The following is a 20,873-nucleotide window of genomic DNA, read 5'->3' as shown; positions in this document are numbered from 1 at the left end:
AGCGTATTTTTTTTTTTTTAAGGCAGAGTGGAAGGGAAAGTAATGCTTACAGGAGGCCACAGATTGAGTCCCTATACTGCGACACATCACCGGGAATGTGGCCTTCTGATGGATATGGTTCATCCATATCATTGGCCTGCTCATCAGCTGCTATGTCACTGCATTCCAGGCACATATTATACAAAATGCAGCATGCTGTGATTGCAGAAGATATGTTCTTGAGATGTTTCATTTGTAGACATTTGAGCCACCTAAATTTTGTTTTTAGGATGCCAAATGCATGCTCAATCACAACACGAGCAGAATTCAATTTCCTGTTAAAACGCCTCTGTCTAACTGTCAAGTGGCCATTGTCCCTGTATGGCTTCATTAGTTGAGGGGAAAGCGGGTATGCTGAGTCACCAATTATATGCATCCCCTCTGGAACCAGGGAATGTGGATCTTCCTCAAGAAGGTGACCCACTTCCGACAAACGAAAGGCCCTTGAGTCATGCCAGCTACCAGAGTGACCCACACTGACATGACAGAAGCGCCGCTGACTGTCACAGAATCCTGTAAGAATAACAGAATAAAACTGTTTTCTGTTAATGTAGGCCACAGGATTGTCACAGTGAGGTTTTACAATAGGAATGTGACATCCATCAACAGCACAGATGGTTTTCGGGAAGCCAGCTGTTTCAAATCCCAACTGTGATACATGCAGGGCTTGTCCTCTAGACCAGGAGATATGGTGAGCCAAATGATTTATTACAAGAGAACAGAACCCATGCAGGTGTTTTGACACAGTGGATTTTGTTAGATTAAATCTGTCTGCCACTCCTCTATAGGACTCTTGATTGGAAAGAGTCCATAGAGAGGCAAGTATACTGTCTGTGAGTGGCACCTTGGTCTGATTCGCATTCATGTAAATCGGGCCAAGTGCATTTATAAGCTCCTGCATTAGGAATAGAAAAAAATATGATTAACATAATACAAACAATGCTTTTGTATACAACAGCACATAAGTTGAAGCCAACCTATCCATTGGTCCAAGGCTAAATTGTTTTAATGTACAATTTCATGCATTTTCTGACATAATATAGTAAATGTAGATGAAACAACCCAGAACATTGCTTGGTGAATAAATAAATGAACACATATACACACACACCAATGAGAACGGTGTGTGTATACAATATATACACATTTTTGTGCTGGACCAAGATTAATAAAAATTTGTATTCACATAATATTTGTGCTCACTGTGTATATTTATTGTGTATATATAAATGCATTATACATTTAAGTGTGTGTGTATGTATATATATATATATATATATATATATATATATATATATATATATATATATATATAAAGTTTATACACCTATATACCATACATACCTCCACATGGCCTCTAGAAAGTCTGAAATGACTCTGAAACTCAGAGGGACTATATAGATGGACCACTTGATCAACAAAATGCTGAATTCTAGGGACATTCCTAGCAAAAACACAACCAAATTTTGTTACACTTATGACCCGTGTCAGACAAAAGCAACATGACTTAATGATCTTAGAATTCTTTTTTTTTTTTAATTTAAGTAATGAGCACTTTTCACCTTTGGCAATTTTGACCATCTTCATGTAATAACAGTGGTATTTTGATTGCGTCCACTACACAAAAAACGCGAATGCGATCTCCTCCATTGCTGACGTTTGCAGCCGGCAACACAGCGAGATTCGGGTAGTGTCCGACTTCAAATGACGCTTTTAAACCCTCCTCTTATTGACGCCGCCTACTCTCGTCTACATTGCAGTCAACCCAGCTAACAAATTTAGGTTGTAAGAACGTTCTCATAACGTTATCTGTAACGTTCCAAGAATGTTGAAATGTCCAGTTTGCTTAATGTTGCTGGAACGTTTTTTTATGGTTAGGATAACATTGTTGTTTTTAAAACCAAAATTTCCACCAAAATATAACGTTCTAAGAACGTTTATTTGGAATGTTCCAAGAATGTTAAAATGTCCAGTTTGTTTAATGTTGCTAGAACGTTTTTTGATGGTTAGGATAATGTGTTACAACATTTTAAAAACCTAAATTTTTAAATCATCCTGGCCAAATCTGCCAACTGGCCTTTGTCTATCATGGTCTCCTAACCATCGCCATATTCCAATTGGCTTCATCGCTGTCTCCTCTCCACCAATCAGCTGGTGTGTGGTGTGCGGTCTGGCGCAAAATGGCTGCCGTCGCGTCATCCAGGTGGATGCTGCACACTGGTGGTGGATGAGGAGATCCCCCCATTGTGTGTAAAGCGCTTTGAGTGCCCAGAAAAGCGCTATATAAATGTAAGGAATTATTATTATTATTATTATTAAATTTCCACCAAAATATAACGTTCTAAGAACATTTTGCATCAACATTATGACAATGTTTATGAAGTACAAATAACTTAATAAGAACTTTGTTCTGAGAACGTTTTTTTACAACGTTACAAGAACGTTAACAACATTATGACACCCTTCTAAAAACGCTCTATTGATAACTTTTTGTGCTAACATTTCCACAACTTTTAAAGAACGTTAGTGAATGTTCTGGGAACGTTCCCTGTTAGCTGGGAAGGCAAGGCGCACCTCAAACGAGCCTATTGACGTTATGTGAGAGTACAATTGTTATTGATTGATGATTGTAAACAGAGCGGCCGAGGAACTCATTGCGAGTGTTCAAGCTGGTTTCAGCTGATAAAACTGCAAACTATCTTCAGTAAACTTGATTTATTTATTTAAATCTCTGACTCCGGCTCTTTTTTAAATACCCGACTGGTCATTCTTTGGGTTAAACTGTATACCATCCCTACAGTTTTGGTGGAGGACGCGTGGCACTTGTTTACTGGTGACACCATTGATCAATCAACAAAAAGAAATGTAGGAAGATTTAAAATATTATAGACTAGGGGTGGTCTGTGGAGTAGTGGGTACACAGCAAATTCATTGGTGTTAAATTTCAAGTGTTGAGGTAATTCAGAGTAAAGTGTTAAAATTCTAGAGTTAAATAAAGGTAAAATAACCCTCTCGGCGTTAGAAGCTGATTTGCCTCCTTGTCACACAGAGTAACATGTATCTGCCTTTGTAGAAAACCCTTGTATTAGAGAAACTAATCAGAGTGTCTGAAATCTCGCCACACCCTCATTCACCTGGCCCTTAAATTGGTCAATTAGTTTAGTCCACTAGACAGAGTGAATGACTATGTAAGTAAGTGAATTCAGACACCTGGGGCCTGTTTCAGAAAGGAGGTTAAGTGAAAACTCAGAGTATTTTAACCCTGAAATGAGAGAAACTCTGGGTTTTCCGTTTCAAAATGGCAGGTTTGTTAAACTGGACAAAGCAGGGTAAGTCAAGCCTGTTTCTGAAAGAAAGGTAACTTTAACTCAGAGTCAGTTACCGTGGTAACTTAGTTCAGTTCTCTTTCAACCTGTGAAAAACTTGTCATCAAGAGTGAGATTGTGAGCAGCCTCTCCAGATTCTTCCTGGTATTGTTTGGACTGATCTATGCACTTACACCTCAACTATCAAAAAGGACTGGCCAACACTTTTGAATTCATTCAAAAGATTTTACTTTGTCTTGACAAGGGTAAACTGTCACCCAAATTACAGAGTCTCAAAAATGATTTGATGCAAATGTAGGCCTGGCAGTTCCTCGAGTTTTATGTAATTTGTTTTTGTGAAAATACTGGTTAAAATGTTTCTGCATTTTTTTCTCACAATGTGCATTTATTAATGTTATTTGTAATTAATGCAGCTCTTGTTTTTAAGAGTTGTTAAGTACAGCTGGGTAGTACTTTGTAACCATATAGGTAATTTAGTTTTAAATGGTTCATGTTTTTGTAAAAGTTCATGCAGGTTCGTGAATTTTTATTGTCAGAGGTGTGGTCTTAAATCTGCTTTTCAGGTTTTATCCTTTTAAATTAGCACTGCAGTGTCAAATTTAGTTTTGATTATTGTTTTTTAAATGTTATTCTACTTGTACAATACAAGTTACTGGTACTTAAAACAAAAAGACAAAGACAATAATAAATATTGAGTTGATTCAACTTAAAATGGTTCTTTGTGTACTTATTTTTTAATGTAATGTTAACTTAATGCCATGAAATTTTAAGCAAAATTTTAAGTTACTGTAACTTAAAATATTTAAATTGGTTTCATAACAAGTTTTAATTTAACTGTAATGAAAAGGTCTAATTAGCATGTAATCAAAATATTTGTTTTGAAAACTTAATTTTTTAAGTTCATGAACTTAAAAATTGAGGCAACGAGTTACATCGTTACTGTAAACCCATATTTGGGTTTACAGTGTAGTAGATAAGAGTGCTGTGCTAAATTTTAGAGTTTAGTTTGTGTGTGTGAATAGTAATTTATTTATTTTGTATTGCTGCAATTATAATCGAGTGCTTAATTTTACAATTTTAAATAGATTTTATTAATAATTACATTTTTAATACTAACACTACTTTCATTATACGTATTGCTGCATTTGTAGGTAGTGTAATATTAATTGTATGATTTAAATGTGATATTAGTGTAAGGTTATGGTGTTGCTTTATAAATTTTTGTTTTGTGTCACAAAAGTATGTTGTGTTTTTCTGTTTTAGGTGAACATCAAAGTCAAGGTGCTGCAGTTAAATGAAGCCAGAGATCTATACACCCGCAGTAGTCAAAAAATGATGACCAGGTCTTATAAGGTTGCCGATGCGACATACAGCATGTCCCTGACTGTATGGGGTGGGGAAGTACTTAATGTTGCAAAATGGTACACCCTCACTAATGTGTCAGTGCGGAAAAGCCGAGGTTCGAACCAGTGACCCAGCGACCTTCTTGCTGTGAGGCGACAGCACTACCTACTGCGCCACTGCCTCGCCTACTCTACAATTATATTTTTTTTATTCTGGCAAGAATAATAGCAAAAGAATCTTTTAATTATTTTGCCCAATCAACAATTGACAAATTATTGTCTGGCTAGTTTTTGTCCTCTACCTTTGAGCTGAAAATGCAATAATGGTCCAACAAACCTGTCCATTATCACTAATAAAGCCTAGAAATTGGGCATCAGTATACTGTAAGCCGACAGGTTCATATTTTCTTTTCCAGTTATCAAAGACTTAATTTGTTACTTAATTTTTGTTACATTGCTTTAACTTCAAAAATATACATCAGTGTAAAACCTACAAATGGTGGGAAAACATATTCTGTAATATTAAAACCACCTGGGTCTCCACTTTTGCCATGGCCTCTTTTTTGTTGTAACAAACTTATCCCCCAGGTTTTTCCAAACTTTTTAACAAAACACTTCCTTTCCACGGCTGTTACTATTTCTAGCCAAGAATTATTGGTCAGGTTATCTCTATGGTGATCACGCATGGTCGGATCGTTAAGATGTCTGTACAGTTACACTGTTTCAGACAAAATCCCTTCAAAGTGACTCCTATTCAACTCAAATCAAACGCGGCGCCGCATGAACTCTTCACCCAAAATCATGTCGCAGGCTTCCAAAGTGAACCTCCGCAAACACGGCAATGACGTCACATATACCGTGCACACTGAGCTATGGCATGCTGGTCTTATTTGTAGTTTTAATACCGCAAATTACATTAGGACTAGTGAAATAAAGAACTACATCACCACGAAACCAAGTGTTACGTCCCTTCCTCTTTTTGGTCTAGGGTTGGGTAAGGAAAACAACAAAGAAAATTAAAATTTAGAATTTGAGAAAAAAGAAGACCAAATTAATGAATTGTGTATTAATTAAATAAACAAATATTGAGGGAACACTTCAATCCTGCCTCAGAAATGTGAAACAACCACAAGAGTAAACTTATGTTATTTTATTATTTGGTTCTTAAACAATAAATAAAGCATAAATCTTCAGGAGAAGGATTAACCAAAACAACAAACAAAACCGGTCTAGCTCAGGAGGAGTACTAAATAACCTAATTTCAGGTAAAAGAAGAAACAACACAGGCTTTCCTCAACTCCCTTACTATCAATAAACACAGTCAAACAATTACAAAAATAAAAATGGCACCCTCTCCCTACAGCTCAAATTTTAATATCAAAAAGTCAGACAAAGAAATAATACAATTACCTTTTACGTACCACACATAAAAGAATAAATGTATTTAAATAACAACTAAGAAAACAGACACACTGCCTGTAAAATTCCACTACGCAAAAACAAACAAGCTTCTCAACACACAGAAACTAAAATTGAACTCACTAGCCCATTAAACTCCTTTTTACAACCAACCAGATCAACACCCACAACGTATGACCACAACAATCATGAGTCTGGAGCACTGTTTTTGTAGCAGCGCATTACTGCAGCACGCTCCAATGATGAGCCCCACCTGGGCCCAATCAGCTCTACCTAGTGAGCAGGCAGAGAGACACAAGGTGCGTTCGACTTCATGCAGCGCTGCGCAGATCGATCGAAATCTGTCTTAAAGCGGTGCATTCTGGTTAGAAATCTTGTCCGGATTGATGCTGCGCCGACGCCACGTGACTGTCACATGTGGCATCAAAGTACCGCGACAGCGCTCCGAGATCAGACGGCAAACTCAGACCGTAGGTGCGTTCGACATGAAGCTCAGCTGCAGCCGGTGATCAACGAGATTAGCCGAGCGCAGGCGGGGCGGAGTTGAAAACGGAGCCGTCAAGACGGACAGCTGGACACTTCGGGACTCAAAGTTGTTGCAGTCATGATGATTGATCACATGGCGTCATCATATTTTTTTGTTATTTTTATTTATAACAACAAAACATTTACAAATAAAACAGAATACAGGCTCTTCAAACTGTAGTTCCTTTTTAAACAATAAGGGAGAATTATGAATAAAATATATAACAAATGTATGAGAGAAATAAGAGGAAATGAGAGGTTAATATAAACATAAAAACGAACAGGTCTATTAAATACAAAGCAATAAGCATAAATTCTAGGAGTTAAACATCAATCTTTAGGCTAATACTTCTTGTTTGAATATGCTAAAAAGGGTTTACATATATGTACATTTATAGATATAAAAATTTCCCATGTAAAAAGCAAAACAAGGTGTTTTGATTAGGTCTTAATAAATGACATTATTTTGGATAATGAATGAATTTTCAAAAAAGCATTTTAATCCAAAAAGATTGTGTTGAAAAGAACAAAAGGTAAAATAAGTGAGCGATGTAGAAGTTTCCCAGAAAGAGCAGGTATAGCCTTTAAACTGCTAGACAGGAAATAAAATATATATTTATATTATAATAATAAAGCCATTTTATAATCATTTAATAAAATAGTTCTTTACTTTAATTTGTTAAGAGAGCTTTAGGGGGGCAGGATCAATGATGATGATTTTCTTATTTCAAGTCTGTAAGACTTATTTGAGTTCATATTTAGGTTATTCACTAAAATATACACTAAAATATATCATTTAAATCGTTCATGGAGATGAATGCAGTAAATAGTCTGTATAAAAAAGTTAAAAAATAAACCTGTGCAAACAAGCTAACCTTTATAACTAGATTATTTAACAAAAGATGATACTGCAGTAAAATATTTGTAGTCTTTTAATAAGCAAGATGTGTGCAAGATAGAGAGGGTGTGAAAAGTGAATTGTTTGTTTTGAAACTTTTGAATCGGAATTTGTCCAATTATAAACCCGAAATACACGTGTTTGTTGTCATGTGGTGAACTCGGCCAATCGTGTAATATCTGTGTCGTCATCAAAGCTCCTGCAGTCGCTCTTCAGAAGCTGCACGGTCTGAGTTTGCCGTCTGATCTCGGAGCGCTGTCGCGGTACTTTGATGCCACATGTGACAGTCACGTGGCGTCGGCGCAGCATCAATCCGGACAAGATTTCTAACCAGAATGCACCGCTTTAAGACAGATTTCGATCGATCTGCGCAGCGCTGCATGAAGTCGAACGCACCTCGTGCAGCTTCTGAAGAACGACTGCAGGAGCTCTGATGACAACACCGATATTACACGATTGGCCGAGTTCACCACATGACAACAAACACGTGTATTTCGGGTTTATAATTGGACAAATTCCGATTCAAAAGTTTCAAAACAAACAATCACTTTTCACACCCTCTCTATCCTGTACACATCTTGCTTATTAAAAGACTACAAATATTTTACTGCAGTATCATCTTTTGTTAAATAATCTAGTTATAAAGGTTAGCTTGTTTGCACAGGTTTATTTTTTACTTTTTTATACAGACTATTTACTGCATTCATCTCCATGAACGATTTAAATGATATATTTTAGTGTATATTTTAGTGAATAACCTAAATATGAACTCAAATAAGTCTTACAGACTTTAAATAAAATAATCAAAATCATTGATCCTGCCCCCCTAAAGCTCTCTTAACAAATTAAAGTAAAGAACTATTTTATTAAATGATTATAAAATGGCTTTATTATTATAATATAAATATATATTTTATTTCCTGTCTAGCAGTTTAAAGGCTATACCTGCTCTTTCTGGGAAACTTCTACATCGCTCACTTATTTTACCTTTTGTACTTTTCAACACAATCTTTTTGAATTAAAATGCTTTTTTGAAAATTCATTCATTATCCAAAATAATGTCATTTATTAAGACCTAATCAAAACACCTTGTTTTGCTTTTTACATGGGAAATTTTTATATCTATAAATGTACATATATGTAAACCCTTTTTAGCATATTCAAACAAGAAGTATTAGCCTAAAGATTGATGTTTAACTCCTAGAATTTATGCTTATTGCTTTGTATTTAATAGACCTGTTCGTTTTTATGTTTATATTAACCTCTCATTTCCTCTTATTTCTCTCATACATTTGTTATATATTTTATTCATAATTCTCCCTTATTGTTTAAAAAGGAACTACAGTTTGTAGAGACTGTATTCTGTTTTATTTGTAAATGTTTTGTTGTTATAAATAAAAATAACAAAAAATATGATGACGCCATGTGATTGGTCATCATGACTGCAGCAACTTTGAGTCCCGAAGTGTCCAGCTGTCCATCTTGACGGCTCCGTTTTCAACTCCGCCCCGCCTGCGCTCGGCTAATCTCGTAGATCACCGGCTGCAGCTGAGCTTCATGTCGAACACACCTAATGTCTCTATGAAATTGTGCATCTGACAGGATGTGCCCAAAGCACATGACCATGTAGAGGAGTAATTTAAAAGTCTCGTGAGGCGGTTCCTGCTGAAAATCCTGTAAAGCCCCTTTGTTTAGTTTAAATCATTTACTAATTTTGCTGAAGGGTACCTGGAACATCTGCGGCCAAAGTATTGGTGCTTTGTTATCGTGATGGTTTAAGCCCTTAAGCCAGTTTAATGACAGAGACAATTTGCAGATGCCCAAGATTTCAGATTCAACTCGTGTTGACCACTGCAATATGCCCATGAGTTCGTTCAACGTGTTTATTAAGGGATGATGATTTGCTGAAACTCTTTCCACACTGAGTGCATGTGTATGGTTTCTCTCCAGTGTGGACCCTCATGTGTTGATTACGGTGTGATGAGCAGTTAAAACTTTTCCCACAAATGGTGCATGTAAATGGTTTCTCTCCAGTGTGTATCCTCATGTGTTGATTAAGGTGTGATGATTGGCTGAAACTCTTCCCACACTGAGTGCATGTGAATGGTTTCTCCCCAGTGTGGATCCTCATGTGTTGATTAAGGTTTGATGATTGGCTGAAACTCTTCCCACACTGAGTGCATGTGAATGGTTTCTCCCCAGTGTGGATCCTCATGTGTAGATTAAGGTGTGATGAGTGGCTGAAACTCTTCCCACACTGAGTGCATGTGAATGGTTTCTCTCCAGTGTGGATCCTCATGTGTAGATTAAGGTGTGATGATTGGTTGAAACTCTTTGCACACTGAGTGCATGTGAATGGTTTCTTTCCAGTGTGGATCCTCATGTGGTGATTAAGGTGAGATGACATGTTGAAACTCTTCCCACACTGAGTGCATGTGAATGGTTTCTCTCCAGTGTGGATCATCATGTGAATCTTAAGTTTGCTTTTGCTTGCCAAACTCTTTCCACACTGAGTGCAGGTGAAACGATTCTTGTCTCTCCTTTTTAAAACACCATCAGTCTGTAAATGAGTTTTTTCCTCAATTTTGACATGATGTTCCTCCTCTTTATTCTCCTCATTCTCTTCAATTAGGTCTGAAATAAATAAAACATTAGTTTTCATTAAGTCTTAAAAGCTCTCATCAAAAGCTGAAAAGTGAAAAGACACTGGAAACATTGGCTACACACACTGTAATTTTGATGCACATTAAATGTAAAATAAATCAGATCATATTTTGTTTGGTCCATTAACGTGTACACATTTAAGCAGATTAAATTCAATTCATCTTTATTTATCTAGTGCTTTTACAATGTAAATTGTGTCAAAGCCGCTTAACATAGAAGTTATAGTAAATTTAAACAGTGTCCGTCCAGTTTTCAGAGTTTTTCATAAAAGTCATTTTGGTCATATTGATAAGACACAGATTTCTACGATTTGTAAAGCAGACAGGGAACACTTGTTCATTGTGTGCCTGACTGGTAAATGTATCAGAAAAGAAGTTCTGGGGTAACAGCTGAATATTTGCCTCACAGATATGAGACATACCTGTACAGCATCTGCATAAAGGCTGGAATGTGCACCTTTCCCCTTGTGTGCTGTTAGGTCATTTTCATCCATTCTGGGGTGATTTTGAGGCTTAATTTGGCCCAAACGTTCTCGGTGTTTCAGCAAATGGACTGATATTTGGGGACATCTTATTTTAACATATTCTGGAAAAATGCTCCATTGGCCTCTATTATAAAAAATTTTATAATGCAAATAAAATACAATAAATAATAATAACAACAACAACAACAACAACATGGAAATCACTCAAATAAGCATATAAATGAGAGTAATAAATTCATCAAGCACAATGAAGTCCCCATCAATGGGAAAATGCTTTAAAAAATTTTTTTAAAAACCTCAATACACTCTGGGCTAATTTACTCCCTTTTCATTATATTCATGGCTGTTTTTTCTCCATTGACCTCTATTATAAGAACATGTTTTATTGCAAAGCCATGACAGCACATATTCATGAATTTATGATTGTTGGTGTTCTTTGTGACGGGGGCCCCGCGTGATTAGGGGGCCCCGCGTCGTCGCGATTTTCAATAATTGATAATTCGGCAACCGCAATAATCAAACTCTTGGGAACAACTGTGGTCGGAACCAAAGTTCACAGGTCTGTGTTCTCTGAACACCTCTCAAGCGGTGGACTACTTCATTCTGATTGCTTGCCGCCAATGTTGCCAACTTAGCGACTTTGTCATTAGATTTAGCGATTTTTCAGACCCCCCTAGCGACAAATCTAGCGACTTTTTTGTGTGTTTTTGGAGATTTTTTTTGTAGACTGTCATTTGTCCATACTGTACCGTCCCTACTCTTCTCAACGAGCTGCATGTGATGCCGCCGACCCCTCCCCCGCCTCACAGCACTGACAGGCGGCCTAGTCAGTCCTCGTACAGCAGCCTCTCCCACCTGCAGCCCGAGAGCAGATCACCCCTCTGCGTACCGACGACAAATGATTTAGCACAGCCAGTGTGAAGGTATTTCCCTTGTACAGTCAAACCGATCTACTTCTCCTTTATTTTAACAATTTAATTGGACCGTTTATTCTTTTCTTGTTCACAATCACAGATATTTTAGTGACAGTTTCTAAACTTGTCTGAGTTTAATAAATATGAGAGATTACTGCACATTCACTACACATCTATAATGACATACTGTATTCAAACAGCAATACATTTAGTTAAATAAACATGCTTTTATAAAGTGTAGTGCAATTATAAATACCCCTTTATTAACCATAGGCTGTTAAACAAACAGAAACAGTAGAACGTGATGACGTCAGTGATATGCAAATTGACGTATGACGCATCCAAAAAAAAAAGTTTTTGTTTTCTTTGCCCAAATGCTCATTTTGTTTCTCTTGTTTTGTTTTCTCCCCGTACTATTGTTATCATTATTATTTTCACCGTTATCAAATGTGACGAATCTGCTGGCCTGAAATCATTTGCATTTTTTTCTTTCATTTGAGTTATAAGTGCTGAGGGTTCTGTGCTTCATTGTTATGTTGTTTGTTTCGTTGTTGATACTGCTGTTTGTGTGTGAAAAGTATTTTTATTATTATTATTGACTAATACAAACTTTATTTAGACAATTACAGCAATTATCTGAGTTTTTTTCTGGTTCTCATTGTTTGTTATTTTATTTATTTATTTTTTATTATTTGTAACTGGTGGTGAGAGCTAGCCGTGGTATATTTTGTTTGAAATGTATTTTAACAGATATTCTGTCTGGCGCCCAAGATTAACTGCTTAAAAACAAGTGACAAACATATTTGTTTAATATTTGTTTATTGTATTTTCTGGGGGGGATCACCATTCCCACATCACCGTTACATTTCCCTGTTGGGAAGAGATTTGTGATTTTTAAAATTGATTATCAGTTTCAGTGCAAAAAAGTTTCTGCCTTATATATGGAGTATAGTGTATGAGAGAGAGAAAGAGAGAGAAGCTGGATTTATTGACCTTATTCTAAAATGCGGAAGTGCGCCTGTTTTCGCGATTGTTTTAGAACTTCCGATTCAGTCGCCTAAGGGAGAAATGACTAGGAATAATAAATGGCAGAAAATGGTCAAACTACTTGCTCAACAAGCAAATGTTTGCATGACTATACAGACCAAGTAGAATAATATAATAAGGAAATATCAGTTTGCAACATCAAACAGCAAAAATAGCAGTTTTTAATGTCTAAAAATGAATGTAAGTGAAAGACCGGAAGTCTCGTGCCAAAAAGATTCAAGTGGCTGAGCACGCTCATCGGCGAAGAATAAGGTGAATACTCTAGCCTGGCGCCGCATCATGCACCACCGCTGACTGCACGCTCATCTCGCGAAATGGACGAGGCCTCACGTTCGCCATTGTGATATTCTTGAAAACGACAGGGGGCGGTCAAAAGAAACCCACTGTAAAGTCAGACGGATAAACAGAAAAGTAGAAAGTTTCCGAAACTACGTCATTTCATAAATATCATTTAATGTTTTTAAACTAAATAGATTTTTTGTTTTTATAAATTATTTTAATGATTATAAGGATTTTTATGACCTTTCAAGATTTTTTTTTATCAAACTTTGGTGCATCACTTGCTTTTGTTCAAATCTCGGACAGTTTTACCCATTATAATTTCTTAAAATATTAATGACTGCAGAACATGGGCTGCTCTAAAAATACATATTTTAATTATGGCAAGAATAAAAGCAAAAAAAAAAAGTACACTTACTGAAAAATACATGTTTCTTTAGATTTAGCCCGCTCCACAATTCACACATTACTGTCTGGCTAGTTTCTCTCCTCTGCTTATGCTAAAAAGGCAATAATGGTCCAACATTTCTGACCATTATCACCAATAAAGCCTAGAAAAACGGCATCAGTATATTGTAAACTGATAGGTTCAAATATTCCCTGTGTGTTTTGTTTTTGTGGAGTTTCAGTGCACTTTACTGACACATTTCTTAAAACAGTTTGCATAGAGAGAAAAGACAATTCTAGACATCTAATTGTTGTTGTTCTGAGATTGTATATAAATCGGTCTACAAACTTGTTGTGAGTGTTGAAGCTGGCCTCTGCTGATGAAACTGCAAACTATCTACAATAAACTTTCTTTTAATTGAATCTCTGACTCCTGCTCTTCTTCATCTGATAGACTGGTCATTTTTGGGTTAAAACTGTTGGCCCCCCTACAAACATAGACTGTAAAATATATGGACGTAGTATCCGTGACGTCACCCATAGGTTTCTAAAGAGCGCAAAAGAAGCCACAAGTAGGCGCGGCCAACCGTCGCCATTTTGTTCGCGCGTCATCACAACCACGGCGGGATACCAAACAAGGGCAAAGAGGCGGAGAGTGAGCGGAGCTACAGACACATGCTGCATTTTGCTTGGACCTGGTTCAGACACACTTTACTTTGGGAGAACGCTTAATACTTTATCACTTGTCACTCGTTTGTATTCTGACCACTTGTGCTTGGTTGTACACTATATCAATAAAGTGTTTAGTCTTTTAAAAACACACTGCTGTAACACATTGAGCCACTAAACATTGTTCTTATGACGTTTTTCAACAGGAGGAACACGCGAATTACATCCAAACACTTCAGATAAAGTCTGTGTTAAAGTAAGACTATTGATGAAATCCAGCATAACACTGTATGACAACGCTTCAGATGACTGTTCTAGAGCCCACAGCTAATCAATTCGTCAGATTCTGGAGTGCATTACAGCTCTAAATATAAAAATAAACGATAAAGGATCTTAAATAAAACAAATACATGTATAGAGATGGTGTATAAGTATATAACTTTACTCACATGGGAAACGGAGGCCACATGAATGGTTTGTGAGCACAATTAAGTGCACTCAGCATGACATTCCATCAAATAATTGTAGGAAACAAGTCCAAAAGGCAGTTGAGTGTGTAAAGCCACATAAAACAACACAGAAATACGATAAATATGCCGAGTTCAGTGGCTAATCTGCAGGATTCAGCTTAGGTGACGTGACGGCGACCAGCGATACCTAACTGTCACTCAAGTGACCACGCCCTTAATTATGCAAACTTAATATAACTTAATATAAAGGAAACGGACGAGTTATAAAAAAAAATTCACCCCCCTCACAGTTGTCATGAAGGGTAATATTAGCTGTATTAACCAAAATCTTTTTTTGTACCAGGTTGTAAACACCTTTTTTTCTGCTGTAAAGTTGGCCATTCTAACAGTGGGCTCAATTGAAATTTGCTCTGTTTTGGAGCCAGGAGCGGCCAGGACTAGCGGAATTTCGGATGAATTGCAGTTTTAGTTACTTCCGTATTGGCTTCCTGAGAGAGAGCAGGAGGTTGCCGCTTGCCTACAAAGTGTACTTATGCACGCACACTATAATCTGCTGTTTTACTCCACTGAACTCCATATAAAAGACAGAAACTTATTTGAACAGGCCCATCTAAAGGGTTAATGTTGCCAACTGATGATCAACAGTAAAAATTACACATTTGACCTCTTCCCAACAAGGAAAACAGCAACAATCTAGAATGCATGATTATTTGGTGTCATGGCTTTGCGGTTAAAAAATGTGGTTATAATTTAAGTTAATGGGTCAAAAACAGCCAAGAATATAATAAAAGGGTATATAGATTGCGGGAATAATCGTATTATCATCACGATAACGATATTTTTGGCCCACGATCAAGAAAATGGGAGACTAATAATACATAAAAGAATGACAAAAGACATGAGAACAAGTAACAAATGAAACTCATTCCTGTCTTTCAATGAGTGCTTATGTGCATTTAGGAGAACTAGGCAGCACACTCAGGGCTGCAAGATGGATTTAATTTAGTATTCTTATTATTAAAATATATCTGAATGAGGATCAAATGACTGAGTTGGTTTTTGAGAATTAAAACTAACCTGTTTGTTCTTGCAGATCTTCATGTTTGACTGTGAATGTTTCTTCAATCTTCACATCTTCACTCTCCTCTTTAATAAACGCCATCTTTATAACAGTGTGGAGATCAGTCGCTTCAGCAGGAGTTTTTCTCTGCGTTTGGACACTTTATCCTGCTTAAAATGAACAAAACAATAAAATGTCCTGTTTAAATTAAATAAAACAATGAACAGAAACAAAATAACTTCTCTTCAACACTTGTTCAACAGTTTCTTTATATGAGAGTCATTAACAAACAGAAATCAGAGCAAGAAACAATAGCCACAAATGACCTGATTAAAACTAGTACTCCATTTCTTATAGTGATGTATACTTAGAATGGAATGGCATGCTATTTAATAAATTAAACCTTCATAAAAACACTTATTACACACTGTTACATCCCTGTAACTTCTGTCAAACTTTATTTGAGTATGTTCTTAATTGTTGTTTGTTTTATTTACTTTATTGTCTGCTTACAGCAACGTGTAGCACTTTTTTTTGCCCAAGACAAATTACCTCTCTGGGACAAAAAGTGTATCCTATCTTTATTCAAACAATAGACCTCATTACTGTGAGTTAAATAGTACTACATTGCATAAAGGGTTAAAATAATATTGTCAACAGCAGGGACATAATTTAGCACTGAATGAAAAAAAACTGAAACTTTAATCAATCGGTTTATATAAGTGTAAACGCTTTAAAACAAACCTTTCTCCAGTTGAATCACAGCGCGGGAGCGGCGCCGGCTTATGACGTCACAATCCACGCCAAAATAAAAGTCTTTTTAACCTTTTTTGCCACTTACTCTTAGTCATGACTTATTATATATAGTTTTTCTCTGCGTTTGGACACTTTATCCTGTTTCAAATTAACAAAGCAATAAAAATGTCCTGTTTAAAATAAATAAAACTATGAACAGAAACTAAATAACTCATCTTCAACAGTTTCTTTATATGAGAGTAATTAACAAAAGTAAATCCGGTAAGTCCGAGCAAGAAACAACAGCCACAACTGAGCTGATTAAAATTAGTACTGCATTTTTTATATATAGTAATGTATACTTAGAATGAAGTGAAATAATTTTATTTTAAAAAATTAAACCTTCATTAAGACTCTTAATACACTCACGTTGTTCCATAGTCCTCTTTACTTTGAGTAAAATAGTATTACGTTGTATAAAGGGTTAAAATAATATTTTCAACAGCAGGTACATCATTTAGTATTGGATGAAAAACCTGAAACTTTAATCAATTGCTTTATATCTGTGTAAAAGCTTTTAAACAAACCTTTCTCCAGTTGATTCACTTTTTTTTTTTGGCAAAAGAAAAAATATCTAAAATCACATACAAATACAAATAATACTATTAGACAGAAAGGGAAAAATATTAATATAATTAAAGTATTAATATTAATAATAATAATAAAATAACTAAATCAAACAGATGAATGAAATTACAATGACACTTAAACAAATCACCATAAGGAAAGCAACTAAAATCAAGAATCTTCTTTAAATACATCTGCATAATATTTCAGGAATCTTACATTTTTTTTTATTGTTAATAAGATGAAGTGATTTAAGGAGGGAGTTAAATTCTATTCTAAAATGAGCAAATGATGGGTAATTATTTGTGAATTTTTGTTTGTGAATGTAAAATTTGCCATATAAGATAAAAAAAAATGTATAATGCGTTCCAGGGATTTAGCTTTTGGGTTATTATAATAAAAATAATGTCTTTTAGATTAAAGCAATTCACAGCATTGGCAAAAGCAGATATATGAAAATTTAGGAGTGACCAAAATTGCTTGAATATCGGACAATCAAAAAACATGTGTGCGTATGCGTGTGTGTGTCTGTGAGAGTGTGTGTGTCTGTGCGTGTGCGTGTGTGTATGTGTGTGTGTGTGTGTGAGCACTTGTTCACTGCTGTGTACATGTGCGTGTGAGAAAGAGATTGTGTGTGTGTGTGTGTGTGTGTGTGTATATAATATACACACACACACACACACACACACACACACACACACACACACACACATATTGCTAAGTACATCCATCACTGGTATCTCTTTTAAATTAAAATTTTCTACAGGTTGATTTACAATAATATCTATACGGAGACCCGGAAGGGATGTTATAGTGACGAAAAAAATGGGTGGGAGAAAAAAAAACTGAGTGATAGTTAAACATATTTTTGAAAGTTTTTGCCTTTCCCTCGCAAAACTTTTCGACAGACACTTCACTTCATTATATCCTATTATTTGGTATTTTCCCATATTTCTCTCATATTTTGAATCTTGAAAGCTTGTTGAAATTAATATAAGAATGTGTGCGTTCACTTTGTTTAAATTAAAGCTGTGCGTCGATCAGGGCCTCTCATATGCAACCTTTGAATCAGTGATTCAAAAATATATATGAATTCTAAAATTGAAATGTTGTAGTTTGTATTTTATTTTAATTAATTTTTTTGTTTAATATGTATTAAAGATGTTTGGTATATATATATATATATATATATATATATATATATATATATATATATATATATATATATATATATTATTATTAAGTGACTATAAAGTTGTAATCATTATTAGGAGGTTAAGTCAATTAAAAAGGCCTCAAATTACAGCAGGTGAAGGTTATTGTGACCTTGATTAAGCTTGAACTTAAGACCTGAGAGTAAGCCAGGCTAGTTTCCCAGCATAAGTTGCCAGAGTAACCGAGTTTGAACTTTCGTAAATTTGATTTATGAAAAAGAATCGGACATTAATAAACCTGACTTACTAAAATAAGCCTGGCTTTTTCTGTAAGCTTGGTTTATGGAACTGGCCCCTGATCCTGATCCCCTATATGCGTCCACATGCAAGTCGACAAAGCTGAAGTTTATATCATATGGTTATGAAGCAAAAATGAGGAATAATGAGTCAGGGAGGTAACCAAGACTTTATAACATTAATTCTCAGCAATAAGTCGTGTGTAAGACAACAGATAATTCTATGCAACATATATTCTTTGTATTCTATAGAACTTTAATATTCATGCAAAAGTCTTTGAATATCACTCCAGTTGTGTCTTTACATAGTTTTTCAGTTACATTTAAGATTGATTTCTGTTATTTATTTAGAATAATAGTTGTATACTAATAATGATATTAAAGAAATTGTTATATTTATTGAAAATAATAAAAATATTTAATTTTGTCATTAATAATTATTTTAAATCTATATATTTAAAATATATATTTATATTGGGGATGGGGTATTATGGTATGTTTGGGGTGGATTCACCCAGGGTGCCATTTAAACTAGAACCGCCACTGCTACCAAGACAATACAGGTAGCCTATATATTTATATAGACTTGCCATGTTGGTTTTAGATGTGTGAACTTCATTCTTTTTTTTAGTCCCTTTATTAATTCGGGGTCGCCACAGCAGAAGCAACAGCCAATTTATCCAGCATGTTCCACGCAGCGGATGCCCTTCCAGCTGCAACCCATCACAGGGAAACATGTGACTGAACTAAATGTAAATTGTTTTAAAGTGTTACATTTGTTAAATTGGCAATATGAATACGGACTATTAAAAGAATAAGCAACAATCATGCTTTGGTTCATTAATAGGTCTACAAAAAAATTGAACAAAAATATTTTTACTGAAAATATAGACTGAACCTTTACTAAACTACTTCTTTAAACTTTCAAAAGAATTAATCAAAGAATTCATTCTTAAAATTGCATTACATTGAAACTAATTAAATTAAAGTTGTACATTGTTAATATGACAAAAATATTTTAAAAATACCTTAAAACTGAAGTTTTAAACTGATGGAATGGTCACATATGGTTTATTTCCATTACATTAAAAGACAGTATAACTGAGAATATGTAGTATGAAAATCATCACTATAGCTCATTCCTAAATAAGAGAAATAAGTCTTTTTTTATTCTGAAAAAATATGCACAAATAAGTGTTTATTTCATCATAATTTATATGAAAAAATGTGAAATTAGGAAAAATATATATTTTGAAATGGGATTACACCTGAGATTGTGGTGTCAATGCTAGTTAAATTATGGGCTGCAATATGAAATATGTTTGAGGGTTAAGAAAATGTTCTTTTCAAGAATAGGGTATGCACAGCTAGTGTTTCTTTCCATCAAGATAAACTTCCAGTGAAATGTTACAGTTAATGTAATTAAAAGATAAAAGATAATCAGTTAAATAGACTTCAGCATTCATTTACTGGTTCAAGTGTAAAATGAGATGAAAAGCCGTTTACAAGTACCCACCAGTCAGGATTAGCAGGCCAGTGTTTAAACTCCATTGAAACCTCATTTGACCCAGGTTACTAAAAATAAAAAAAGTCCTTCTGCATACTTCCGAATATACCCTATTCTGCCATAAATGTTGGAGAAAATTATTTTGCATGGGGAGGAGTCATAAGTGTTTATTTTGTGTTTTAGGTAAACACAGACAGTCTGTACCTTACAGACTCTACAAATGTTGCTGTTTTCCCAAGCTTGGACTTAGTGGAGAGGAGTCACCATGAAGTTCATGGCTGCGAACCTGAAACTGCTACGAGTCAGCGCAGTTTTTTATTTAGTCAAACAACTTCAAGTTCACCAGCAACACGCTTTGCACCACCACCTAGAGCTGGTAGTCAAAGTCAGAGTCAAAGATCATTTCAAAGGTAACCCCTTAAAATAGTACTCATTTAAAGTGTCTGTGGAGATATACTAATTAAAAAAATAAGCATATTCATATATATATATATATATATATATATATATATATATATATATATATATATATATTTATATATATATATATAATTTTTTTTCATTTATAAATAGGTTGTTTTGAAAATAAGGTTAACTTTTAATACAAACATTACTTTTTTTTAGATCCATACACATCTCTTCAAGTCGGGTAGTGGTGATACGCTTTGTTGAGTGTGAGGCAAATGTGGCCAACATTCTAGAAAAAGTCAATTTGGCAATGGGCAATGAAGAGTCCTATATCCTTACTAACACCCAGGGAAACGAAATCTTGCATTCTGAGGGCACAACTGGTAAATAAACCTGTCTTTTCATTTATACATTTTATTAATGTGATTTATTGATTTTTATTAATTTAGTGGAATAACATTGGTTGCACACATTTAAATACAACTATTCTGTTGAACTTATTCTTCAATGCAGAAGTGCACTTGTTTTTGTGATCGTTTTAGAATATCAGATTCAGTTGCCTATGTGAGAAATGACTAGGAGTAATAAATGTCTGAAAACGGTCAAACTACTTGCTCTACAA

The 20,873-nt window shown here is 35.1% G+C and overlaps 3 protein-coding genes across 10 annotated transcripts in view; 2 read left to right on the top strand and 1 right to left on the bottom strand.

The window, feature by feature from the left end:
* Nucleotides 1-16,298, bottom strand: part of LOC137489621 (uncharacterized) — a 403,605-nt gene extending 387,307 nt beyond the window's left edge. The window contains exons 1-4 of one of the 7 annotated variants that reach the window (XR_015483461.1): nucleotides 16,269-16,298; nucleotides 15,542-15,691; nucleotides 9,151-10,184; nucleotides 5,844-6,436 (exon numbers count right to left, since the gene is read on the bottom strand). Coding sequence is in view for 4 of the 7 variants with exons in the window: in XM_087249362.1 (XP_087105488.1) it covers nucleotides 9,385-10,184; nucleotides 15,542-15,626 (885 nt within the window). In the remaining 3 variants the exon portion in view is untranslated. Of the gene's footprint in view, nucleotides 1-5,843; nucleotides 6,437-8,895; nucleotides 10,185-10,635; nucleotides 11,073-15,541; nucleotides 15,695-16,268 lie in introns of those variants that run through there. The other 6 variants (XR_015483460.1, XM_087249362.1, XM_087249363.1 and 3 more) reach the window with 6 other exon arrangements.
* Nucleotides 1-20,873, top strand: part of LOC137489462 (uncharacterized) — a 243,166-nt gene that overhangs the window by 59,666 nt on the left and 162,627 nt on the right. The window lies entirely within an intron of this gene.
* LOC137489462 (uncharacterized) overlaps nucleotides 1-20,873 on the top strand; it is a 50,674-nt gene that overhangs the window by 17,781 nt on the left and 12,020 nt on the right. The window lies entirely within an intron of this gene.

The sequence above is a fragment of the Danio rerio genome, chromosome 4 (assembly GCF_052040795.2).
Source record: "Danio rerio strain M-AB ecotype USA chromosome 4, GRCz13ab, whole genome shotgun sequence".
Classification (NCBI taxonomy): domain Eukaryota; kingdom Metazoa; phylum Chordata; class Actinopteri; order Cypriniformes; family Danionidae; genus Danio; species Danio rerio.
The sequence above is the reverse complement of the archived record's forward strand: the minus strand, read 5'-3'. Positions and strand labels throughout refer to the sequence as shown.